The 12,772-nt window shown below is 27.5% G+C and overlaps 1 protein-coding gene across 1 annotated transcript in view; it reads left to right on the top strand.

Moving 5' to 3' along the window:
* Positions 1-12,772, top strand: part of LOC123013365 (diacylglycerol kinase eta) — a 104,070-nt gene that overhangs the window by 51,423 nt on the left and 39,875 nt on the right. Inside the window, exon 3 of the mRNA XM_044411838.1 lies at positions 11,967-12,047. Coding sequence (XP_044267773.1) covers positions 11,967-12,047 — 81 coding nt within the window. The remainder of the gene's footprint in view (positions 1-11,966; positions 12,048-12,772) is intronic.

Genomic DNA, 12,772 nt, shown 5'->3' with positions numbered 1-12,772 from the left:
CAGAAAATTTTTGTTTTAAAAATGAATATTCTATCTCCTGTTTAAATTTGTAACAATAAAAAGTATTAAAAATTTATTTTATTTTTTGTTACTTTTGTGAGTTAATTTGTATTTTTTCATGTTTAATTAGGATCGCTTATTTTAATTTAAAATAAAAACGTGTAGGTACTTAGAAATTTTTGATTTTTAATCCACCTTCTTTCATTCCATTTTCATGGACCAACAAGAAAAAAAATTGTGGTTAGTTATATGAATCCTAAGGTAATCAATAAAAACATTTGTCCGCAAAACTCACAAAAGTAATCACTTTTATGATGAAATGTAATAACCCAATGACATAATATACTATTTGAAAGAGTTGGAGTGACTGCAAAATTTAAAACAAGTCACATTTTAACAGAAAACACAAAATTTGAGTCCATTCCATTTAAAAAAAGTTTGTACAGAATGATTATTTTTTTTTCATCTATAAACGAGAAGAATATTAGGCATTATCCTATTGTGTGTTGTGCAATTTCCCAAGTGTATCTACCCTATTGTATTCCGGCGAAATGTTCGTGTTCTTGACATGTCATGATGTACAGAGTTAAATTAGACCCTTAGAAGTGCATGTAGGATAATTTGCTTCATTGCTTTTATAAGTCTGATTAAAGTTACAATTTCACTAAGCAGATATAAAGTGCTCTTTTTAGGTTTCATCAGCTTACTCGTACTTTAATGTCGTTTTAAAATAATTGGCTTCCATTTTATGCGACAAAGATATAAAACGTTCAAGGATCGACAAATTGAATTACAAAGTTAAAACTATTTACGTCACGAGGAAAGGATTTGCACTTTTCACGCAACGAATTTAATGTTAAGTTAAATTTCTTTGCAAAGTTCTAACTCAATCGTCTCTGCATATAATTGCAATAGTTTCAATGCAATTGCAACTTTTCACTCAAAGTAGAAGCAATCAACTTGCTCCTCAATGTCCTTTAACAGGATCCTAATGCAACATTTACCAAATGGGATTTAATAACGGAGTGGTTTTGGTGGAAAACGGCTTGTAAAGCATGACCAATCTCTCCACGTTATTTCATACTTGTAACTTTAATATTTTACGTAAAAAGAATGTAAAAAAGACAAAGTTAAGTGTTAAAACGATTATCTCAAAACGAGTAATTCTTTATTTAAGGTTGAACTATACTGAATAAAAAAAAATAAATCGTTATTTAAAAATTTTGAAAAAATTATCATAATTTTTTGATGGCCTTAGCAGCATTATATAATAACTTGAAATTTTTCGTCTGTGCCGTTTAAAAATAAATTAAAACAAAAACTCTATTTTTGGCCATTTCATTTTTTTTTATAAGAAAACTGTACGAAAGAATTTTTTGATTTATTTTTGGTGTATTGTTGATTACTCACTTATGTTACTGCATTTTTTTATGCAATTTAAATCATGCGTTTTTTTCATAAAAAAAAACTATTGAATTTTGCAATCCGTTAAAAATACTCAAAATGAGATAAAAACTCGGTGTTACTGTGTGTGTGAGGTACTTTTTAATTTAGGAACAACATCCAATTAAAAAAAAACAATTTGTTTACTGAATTTCTTAAAAATTCAATTTGTCTTTTTTTCATTTGAAAACTTGTTTTTACACAAGCGACAAATTCTTCTGGTGGTACATTTTGGAACTGGCTAGAGACATGCCATCTACGGAACGGTAGAGTAAATGGTTTGAAAACTGTAATTTTGTAATTTTCTGTAAAAAATTGCAAAAATTTCAAATTTAAGAAATAATAATTTTTAATAAATTATGTAATATATTTTTTGTTTGTTCTGATTCATTTTATTATAACTATCATTGTGGCGTCACCATCTGTTTATCTTTCTGTTTTTAGTCATCGAAATTACAAGAAACAAAGCAAAATTAATTATTTGAAAATTGAGAAAAACGCAAATACAAGTATTAGTTTTTTTCAATTTAGTTTCGCACCTTCTGATGGATTTACATTTGCATAAGATAAGATGCATACTATCAATATTTTGAATCGGGAAAAAAGCAATTTTGTTAAAAATTCAAATATAAATTCGTAACTAGATTACTGTTCTAAAAAAGAACTGCTCGTAAAACTTGTAACTTTAATATTTTGCGTAAAAAGAAAGTGAAAAAGACAAAGTTAAGTGTTACTGCAAGCTGAACAATAACCTCTTCAGCCCAGAAATACAATTTCTGAGTATCCTTGATTTCCACCTGACTGCCATTTCCAGCCTCTTTTATGTCCGTCCTTGACACGGAAAAAAATTTAATTAAACCGATTTCTGGGTTAGACGATAATTTGAATAAAGGGTATTTAATAAATATTCATGTGCATTTTTATTCGCAGTTAACACAGAATCACGAATTTAGTCAATTGATGAAATATTAACCACTTTTAAGCGTCATGTGGTGAATTTAAAACGATTAATGGACCAAATTTCCATAGTAGCACAGAAATTCAGGATATAATTTAACCACAACATGCGAAGGGTTTACCTATAACACCAATACATTTCTCCAGAATGATAATAATTGATCTCTGACCTTCTCACAGAAAATTCGAACACATTATTGCAGATACCAGAGGCTACGAACTAAATCATGTTATTGATTTTGTCTTTCTCCATCCACTACAAGGTGTAGTTTACGACATAATTCTCTTTTCTTCTGGAACAGATGATACAAGTGGACTGGAAAACCCGGCATTTTTATGCATAAATAACGCATGTTTTTACTTTTTTAACAATTAATAACTACTATGTAAATTTATAAAATTTTACTTTGATTTTAATTAATCCTAAAGCTTTTATTCGCTTAAAAAATGCGTTTCGATAGAATTCGTTCGTTTTCGACTATCTAATGAAGGTGGCAATATTGGTTGTGATGGAAAAGCGTTTAATCCCTGAAAAGTCCTTCAAATTCCCGATTCATTAGTATGCAACGATGAAACGTTGATAACAACCCTACGCTCAAAATCAATTCGTGCTTTAAATTTCCAAGTTTAGGTCAAAAGGCTTGCTCGTATTTCCCTAAACTGAAATCCAGCCATAGCTTATAGTACAAAGGACGCATTCAGATGAATTAATTTGTTTGTAAATTCAAATAGGCAGAAATTATTTCAGAATTTTGAAAAACTTATATTTTTTTGGAAATCTTATTTAAGTTGTTCAGACGAAAAATCAATGTTAAGTTAACTAAACTAAATCGGGGAGAAATCTCGAGTAAATCACTCTGTTTCTATGTATTATAACAAGTTAAAAAATAAAAAAAATAAAAATTCTTAAGAAACTGGCCTTAAAGCTAAATTATAAAAAAAGACAATCTCGAATAAAACATTATTTTCTGCATAATATAAAAATGAAATATTCACACTGAACAAACTTGCAAATTTTGAAATTTTTTTTAAAAAAACTTGTATTTTTTTAAATCCAATTAGTTATTCAAACAAAAATTGAGAGACAATCTTGAGTGAATCATCGTGACATTTTTGATAAAAAAATACTATTTAGGCTAAATCGGGTGCGATAAAATGTTCATAACCAATTCTTATAAACTTAAGTAAGCAAGAAACCAAAAATTGATTTGTTATTTAAACCCAAAAAGAACTAATCTTGAATTAAATTCAAAAAAATAAATATGAAGAAATATGAAGAATCAAAATCGCTCTGTATATTTTTTATTAAAATAAATAAATTTAAATTTAAAATTGAAAGTAAATAAAAATATGTAAATTTTAGCATAATTTTTTAAAACTTGGCAAAATTAGGACCATTTTTTTAATTTCTGTGTCAAAAACTTATTTCAAATTTACCCTTGACTTCAAAAACAAGTTTGTTTAAGTTTAGGTCAAAGTCTTGCTCCCGTTTCCCTAAAATCCATATATAGCCTACATAGTGCAAAAAAAAAAGAAAATGCATTCAGATGAATGAATTTGTTTGTAAATATCAAATGATTAGTAATTTTTTCAGAATTTCGAAAAACATGTATTTTTTTGGAAATCTCATTTAAGTAAGTATTTCATACAAAAAATCAAGAAGCAATCTTGAGTGAATCATCCTGTTCATATAAAAATCAAAAAATTTTATAGAAAAATTGATTAACTGAATAAAATTATGGAGAAATTTCGCATAAATCACTCTGCATGTGTATTATAACTCAAAACAAATAAAAAAAACATAAAAAAGGTCTTTGAACTCAATAAACCATAAAAGAATTCATAATTTTAAATTAAAATATTCACATTAAATTTTGACAAAATGTTGAAAAAAATTTGTATGTTTTTTTAAACCCCATTAAATTTAAGTATTCAAAAAAAAGTAGCAATCTGGAGTGAATCATCGTCAAATTATCGACAAAATATGTGAAAACATATTTATATTACAAATTTATGTAAAAAAGAAACCACAAATTTATTATTTAAACCCAAAAAGGACTAATCTTAAAATAAATCCAAATAAAAGAAGAATTATTAAACCATAAACTATAAAATTTTAAACAAACAGAAATATCTAAATTATAGTTTCTTTTTTAAAATTTTCGCAAAATTAGGGCCAATTTTTTTGTGTATTTAAATTTAGATCAAAAGGTTTGCTTCCATTTCCCTAAATTGAAATCAAACCATAGGTCATATTACAAAAGTTTTTGTTTTCATTTTCGTTTACTTTTTCAAGAAACTGTTTTAATGTCAACCTCAATTAATTTTGCTTTTGGGACAACGTCGCCGCAAATAACTTTCCAAACAATGTGTTAAGGTGGCCTCAATTTCCATTGAATAATTACCACTTTAGTAAAGAGCGACCTAACAAACGAGTTAATTTCTCTGCTTACGATATCACAAAAGCTATTATGAAACTTTCCACGTAAACAAAATGAGAAACTAACCCACTAGTCTAAAAATGAGGTCGCTCAAAATAAAGAACAGTGTGTTATGAGAAAATTGCCAACATTATCACTTAATGGAGGCGTTTGTTACTGCAGATTTTAATGGCGGAAGCCATTTCCTAGTTATTTTATGACACCACCTAGAAATCCAATTTAATTGGGGAAACACCCATTCGAGTTCATTTTTTCCAACGTCAAAGTTTTAAATTGAGCAAACCTGAGTGACAGATCTATTACGAAACTAATCAACCAGTGTGCTGTTTCAGAGTATATTTTTAACATGTTTCAGTACATTTTTTCTATTCTCATAAGTCTGTATTTTTATTAACGCTACCAATCAGTACAAATAGTTCAGATTATTACCATTCGTTGATGAAAATGTCACAAAAACATGCGAAACTGTAATTGAAAAAAATGGTGGATGCGCCGGGCAAAAACTAGATAAATCTCCTGTTTTAAACATTTTTTTCTCCATTTTCGTAAGTCCAAAAGTTTGGAAACGATTTTATTCTGGCGAAACTATCAATTTTTTGGCAAATAAATTTATAGGTGAGGCTATAAAAAATGCTGTTATTAGAATTATCTTTAGATTTTTTGGAATTACGAAAAGTATTTGTGAATTACCTACTGGAATTTTTGTTTTGAAAACTGCATTGAATTTCTTAGTTATTACGAGAATTATTTTGAAATTACGAAAATAAATTAGTTACAATGGATTATTGGAATAACTAGACTTTTGGTGGAATTCTTTGTTATTACTGAAATTTCGGTGGAATTTTTTGGAATCGGAATTAGTTGTATGCAATTTTTTCAAATAAACGGCCACTCGTTTTCAGATTCATTCCTATAATTTTGAAATAATTTCAACTTATTTTTTGTAATTTCACAATAATTCCTCTAAATCCAAAGTAATTCAACGTATTTTTTTTAAATCATCTCCAATAATTCCAAAAAAAATCCAGTAATTTCAGAAAACATCTAATAATTTACAAATAATTTCAGTAATTCTTAACTTCTAAATAATTACAAAAGATTTCAATCGTCCCCTCGGCTGAGAACAAAAGAAATTTTGGTGGAATTCTTTGCAATTACTGAAATTTCAGTGGATTTTTTTGGAATCAGTTGTACACATTTATTTTTAGATTAACGGCCCCTCGTATACACCTATTGTGTTGAAATTGAATCGTTTTAAATGAGTCACCTTGAATATTTTTTTAAACTTGCTTGTACTTCATTTTGAAATAATAAAAATAAGATGATCAATTAATTTTTATTGTGGATTTATTGACATTTTTACTTTTAGTTCAAAAAACGAACTAAAACGACACATTTTTATCGATTTGTTCTAATTTACAAAGCGTGATTATTTAATATTTTTTGCTAATTATCAGGTTACTATTTAGCAACGCAATTGTGAAAAAATAAAAGCGTTTGAAAACTCAGAACAAAAACATGTTATGGCTCTGAAATATTTTGAAACAAAGAGTTTTACGCATTGTTTTATGAAAAAAGGTTTTAGGCCCTCAAAAGGTCAAAGTAACAAAACAGTCTGGACTTTTTGAATTTTTTATTATTTACTCTTACAGTTTTTTTAATAGACCGTTTAATTTAATTCGTCAGTAGTTTCTAAAAAGTCAAGAAGTCCAAAAGTCTGGAAACGATTTTATTCTGGCGAAACTATCATTTTTTTGGCAAATAAATTTAGAGGTGTGCAATGGCTATAAAAATGCTATTCAAAAAAAATGGAATATTAATTAATTGTTTATACTTACGAGATAAACATAGTAACAATTTTTTTTAATGAAAACCTACCACAATTTCTTTTTAGGCAACGAGCTTGTTACAAAAAGTGTTGCTGTGCAAATTTTTTTTGTAAGTCTCACACTTTTTTGTTGAAAAAATGTACAACTTACAAAAATTAAAGATTTTTTTGAGTAAACTTTCAGTTTTTTTTGGAAATAAATTAATAAATGTTTAAAGGTTGTAAAGGAGCGATACCAAAATACTTTTTATTTTAATTAATTGATTAATTGAGATTACCATACTTTACTAATATTTTTTTTTAATGAAAACGGTTTTTTACTTATTGTTTTACAAAGATGTTCATGCATTTTTTAAATATACAAAAATATTTATTAAAAATGTTTTTTTCGCTGATAAGTACCAAAAAGCAAACTTTGGTCAATAAAAAAATGGTGGATGCGCCGGGCAAAAACCCTCTATTTAAAATCGTACGAAACGCTGAATCAAAAACAATTTTTCAGACAAAAACCCAATATTGTGTTGTTCCCTGAAAGGAAATAAAAGAGTTTTGGTATCACACCGCGTCTTGATCAAATATTTTGTTAATGAGATTAAGTCGGATTCAGACGGCTTTAATAAAACCCGCCGAACGTGTGATCCGCCCCAAAGTAATTTATCACGAATAAAATACGAGCTTCAAGCCCTAAACACAATTATGAGTCGATGTAGCGAAAATAACACGTATCGAATCGTCGGCTTTGATTTTACCCAATACCTGAAAATTTCAATAAATCGAAAATGCGAGAAATTTTCACGTGGAAAATTTTGCCCAGTTTGCGCAAAACACATCATAAATCACTTAGGGCGAAAAGCGTGATTTCACGGCCGCCACCTCGCTCGTGGGGAATTCCCCGGGATTCATAAATTAAGCTGTGGCATTTACGATACCAGATAACTTGTTACTAATACGGATAAGCATTCCCTGAAGACGTTACCGCGCCAACTAAACAGTTATTACGGCAATCTCTTCAGAGATAACACTGCTGCCAACCTCAATTGTTTCTTGCAAGCTCACAAACGTGTTAGAAACATTTTTTCCAAGTTGCTGGTATCTTATCATTCTTGAAATTTTTCTCTGGGGCGCGAGTTCTGGCGCATCCCAGTATTTTTAAATTTCCACAAAAAGCTTATGATATTAACTTAACAAAGATATAATTATCTGATCAACTTTTGAAAACAACTTTAAAAGTTATTTTACATAACTGTTTTGTTTAATTTATAAGAAAAATAAACAATAAATATATTTTTGGTTTGCTTAATACAATAAAAGAAATAAGAGCATAAATATTTATTTTACGGCGGGTTGAAATCTGATAAAGCCATCAGAAAATAAAAGAAGTTATCTAATCGGATATTTATAATAAAAAGATGCTATTTATGTTTTATGAATGAAAAGTTTTTCTGCTAATTTTTTTATAAATGAAATTATAATCTTGTGGCTGTGGGATAAAAGAAAATTGTATGTACCAAAATTGTTTCTTTTTTGTCCCTTTCGCTACTTTAAAAATTTCTGGAGAGGTAATTGTATTCGACACTACCAACTGCACTAGTTAAATTAATAAACACTTTTAAAAATCTCAACACAAATTCCGATACTGATGCGTAATGTTTGTTTATAAGAACGTTGTTATGACTTACTTGCAAAGCGTCCTGATTAATTGGTTCATTTACTTGCTCATTAAGTGACGCTTTACTTTAAATTAGTATATGTTATTTGGAGTAAAGGTGAGTTTATGTGGTAAATAGCACAATATACTATTTCATAAAGGTAATCTCAGCTAATATCTTCTCGGTTAGTGTCTTTATAATAATAAACAACGAGATTTTATGTTGTAAATTTAAATGAATGGAAACTGCAAAAAAGAACAGAAAAAATCTTTCAGTATTAAAATACAAAAATTTATGTGTTTTTTATTACCATTTCAGCAAGAAATAACAAATTAACTTTTATAATCTCATCATCTGTTTTTTGCAGCACTAAATTTTGAAAAGTTTATTGTGAAATTTCTCTAAGAAATTTTTCAAAGATTTTTTACAACTTTAGAAATTTTTTATGTCGGTATTTCTGACCCTTTCTTAGTCTTTTCTACTGTCTCTTACAGGACGATGTTACTTTTAAATTTGAGCATTTCTTTAAGATACTATGAGTATTGTTTGCTACCATTTTAGAAAAAATCGACAACAAATTAATTATTTTTATTTTTTTTAATTTCTTCAAAAAGATTATGATATTAACTTATCAAGGAAACAATTATCTGATCCACTTTTGTAAACAATTTTTATTTTTTAAGGAAAAGCTGAAAGGATTTCTTTTAATAACAAGTAAATGTCAAATGACAAATTATCTTACAAAATTTTAAAAGTTCTTTCACATAACTGTTTTGTTTAATTTAGAAGAAAAATAAACAATAAACATATTTTTGGTTTGCTTAATACAATAAAAGAAATAAGAGCATAAATATTTATCTTACAGTGGGTTGAAATCTGATAAAGCCATCAGAAAATAAAAAAAGTTATCTAATCGGATATTTATAATAAAAAAATGCTATTTATGTTTTATGAATGAAAAGTTTTTCTGCTAATTTTTTTATAAATGAAATTATAATTTTGTGGCTGTGGGATAAATGAAAATTATGGTGAAAGTACTACAATTTTTTAAAATATTTTAATTACTGGAAAAAACAGTTACCTACATTTTGAATTAAAATAATTGTAAGAACAGAAGTTGCGAAAGTTTAGGAAACATCGAAGTTTAACAAGTTGTATTTTCTTACGTTTTTATTGGCTTCTGTCCAATAGTTGTCTAGATTGCAGGGATATATTAAAAAAAAGCAATTTAACTATAAGTAAATTATATTGTTAAACTCGTCTTTAAAACTATTGTTTGTAATTTATCAGTTATTTGACAAACACTTCATCATAATACTAAAAACTTTATTAAAAATAATAAAAATACTGTTTTATTAAATTTTTTCTGGGCAGATCCTCTTATGTTAAATTTGAGTGACAGAAAACCCGAAATGAAAAGTTAATTGACATATTAATGGATTATTTTATGGTAAAAACGTTTCTAGTAAAATTGAATTATTAAACTTGTATTGAATCCAAATTAAACTAAATTGCCAGACTGCGCTAACAAGGATTAAATTAAACATTATTTGCAGGTTTATCATAGTTGTTATCACAGTCAGAGTAGAGTAAATTAAAATATGTAGTTTTTTAACAAAATTTTTGCACTTCAGTTTTCATTAAAGCAACATAAAAGCACTGCAATAAAACGCTAACGTAATAACGTAATGTTATTATGAAACTGTGCGAAAAATTGTATTATCACCATTTACTGATAATTTTGGTTTACGTCACAATTTTCAGCAAAACCTAACTCAATTAAAAATAACAAACCACAATAAATTAATAACATACATTTTTACTTTCCTTATCCTATAAGGAAAGTATTGTATTTGTTCTTGAGAACGATAAGAGCTAGAAACTTGAAATTTGGTATATAAATTACGTGTAGAAAGGGGACGCAGCACGAAACATTTGGTAAAAATCGGTCGCAAAGACCAAGAAATAAATTCATGTGGATAAAAATTATTTAGAATCATGAAATATACCTTATTAAACAGTGAAATGTTATAAAATAAAAATATTAATAGGTACCGAACTAAAAAAAGATGTTTTTCAAATAAGTTGGATAAGGAAAGTCGTGTGATGTTCACACCAGTTTTTTCTTTATTACTAGTAATTCTCAGTAAAAAATTTAATAAGTTGAACGTTGGATAAATTTAATTTAACATCAATTTCCTCGGCGTATCCTCCTGCCAATATTTGCTTTCTTTTTAAATTTAAATTGAAGGGTTTCAAGAAAACACTAAAGTGCCATTTAATCAAGAAAATTAGATTAGATATATTGACTAAATTATTATCGAAATTAATAAAGTTTCGCGAAATTGAAAAACAAACTCAATTTGAATAGAAATGGTTTAGCAAACATGAATAGTGAACAACTGGACCATTGTGGATCAGGATTTCTGGTAAAGTTAGTGGATCACGAAATTGGATTTCATTGTTATTTGACGCAACAACACTAAAACCAAGCAAATGTATGAAGTGACGGTAATAATTTTCCAACTATTGGAGGAAAAAAACAGTTAAATTGAAATGTTTTACGCAAATGGGATCCGCTTATTGGAAAAGTTATTGCATAAATCACAGCGAATTGTAATTTTATGAAAATGAAGTAGTAATATTTTCAAAGTTGCAATAATGATTTGAAATTTATTATCCCCTGAATCTGTTTAACTAGATAATTATCATAAGTGGTAGCAAGAGTTTGAGTTACATTTGTTTTACTTTCACCAGTTCCCGTTTTACGCAACTTTCAACAAACTAGTGTGGGTGGCGTGTATTTTCCCTTTCATTCGTGTAAAATTTCACTGGAAACTGATTTTTTAAATTTTCCAAATAAATTGGGGCTGTTTTAACTACATAAAAAGCTGATTCATTGATGATAAAACACGATTTATGCAGTTTCAGTGAGTCATTTCTTCAAGACATTTTCAGCATGAAAATTAATCTCCAAAGGCTATTTTTAGCACAACGGTAATAAATTTATCACATTTTCAATAAAAACCATGATCTAAGGTTGTAATGAAGAAATCAATAGTTATTTATAATCTTCGATGGTAAAAAAAATCTCAGAACTTGCAATTTTACCATTTTGAAATCATTTTTTTTTATAACAATATCAGTATTGAAGTTTTAATACCTTCACATAAGGGCTATTTCTGGGTATTAACGGATTCAGTGCAATATCTAAAATTGTTCAAATAATGAACGTAAACTAAATACGAGTATTTAATGATTTCTGGGAAAGTTATGAGCGTGGGTATAAAATAAATTGATTTTTTAATAAATATTTCATGACGCTTAAACACATAACTATCCAATTTTATTAAATTCTTCTTTTTCTTTATCATTTAATTATTGATTATTTCTTCAGGTTGCATTGAAATAAAAGTATTATAATGAGCTTAAAATTGTTTGTCTGAAACTTGAAACAAAGACTCCTTAACAAGAATAAATGAAGCTAATAGCTGTTGAATTGACTATTTTAGAAATTATAGAACAAAGTCGAGTAACGAGATTTCAATTTTTACATTTCATGTTCTCAATTATTGACGACAATGACAATTTTTGATTAATTAATAATAGTTTGGAGCATTTTCCATTTATATTCCATGCTTGTTTCAGGCTGTGATTTTCGATGAAATCGAACTCACCGACCTGTGCCTAGCCGAGTGTTCAACCAAAAACGTCAATCACAGTTTTCAGGTGAGTGTTTTTCAGAAAAACGGATTTGTATGGTAGCAAAAACCAAAAAATCACACGACTTTTCGAAGTTTCTAGCTCTTATCGTTCTCGAGAACAAATACAATACTTTTCTTATAGGATAAGGAAAGTAAAAATGTATTTTATTAATTAATTATAGTTTGTTATTTTTAATTGAATTAGGTTTGCTGAAAATTGTGACGTAAACTAAAATTAAGAGTAAGTGGTGATAATACAATTTTTCGCACAGTTTCATAATAACATTACATTATTACGTTAGAGTTTTATTGCAGTGCTTTTATGTTGCTTTAATGAAAAGTGAAGTGCAAAAATTTTGTTAAAAAACTGCATATTTTAATTTACTCTACTCTGACTGTGATAACAACTATGATAAACCTGCAAATAATGTTCAATTTAATTCTTGTTAGCGCATTCTGGCAATTTAGTTTAATTAGGATTCAATACAAGTTTAATAATTCAATTTTGTTAAAAACGCTTTTACCATAAAATAGTCCATTAATATGTCAATTAACTTTTCATTTCGGGTTTTCTGTCACTCAAATTCAATCAACTAGCAAATTTCAGTTTTATGAATTTAATATAAAAGGATCTGCCCACAAAAATTTAATAAAACTGTATTTTTATTATTTTTAATAAAGTTTTTAGTATTATGATGAAGTGTTTGTCAAATAACTGATAAATTACAAACAATAGTTTTAAAGACGAGC

The sequence above is a fragment of the Tribolium madens genome, unplaced genomic scaffold, assembly GCF_015345945.1.
Source record: "Tribolium madens isolate multiple individuals breed KSU strain unplaced genomic scaffold, Tmad_KSU_1.1 Scaffold_96;HRSCAF=242;Tcas5.2_LG5, whole genome shotgun sequence".
Lineage (NCBI taxonomy): Eukaryota > Metazoa > Arthropoda > Insecta > Coleoptera > Tenebrionidae > Tribolium > Tribolium madens.
This window is presented reverse-complemented; position numbering and strand designations above follow the sequence as displayed.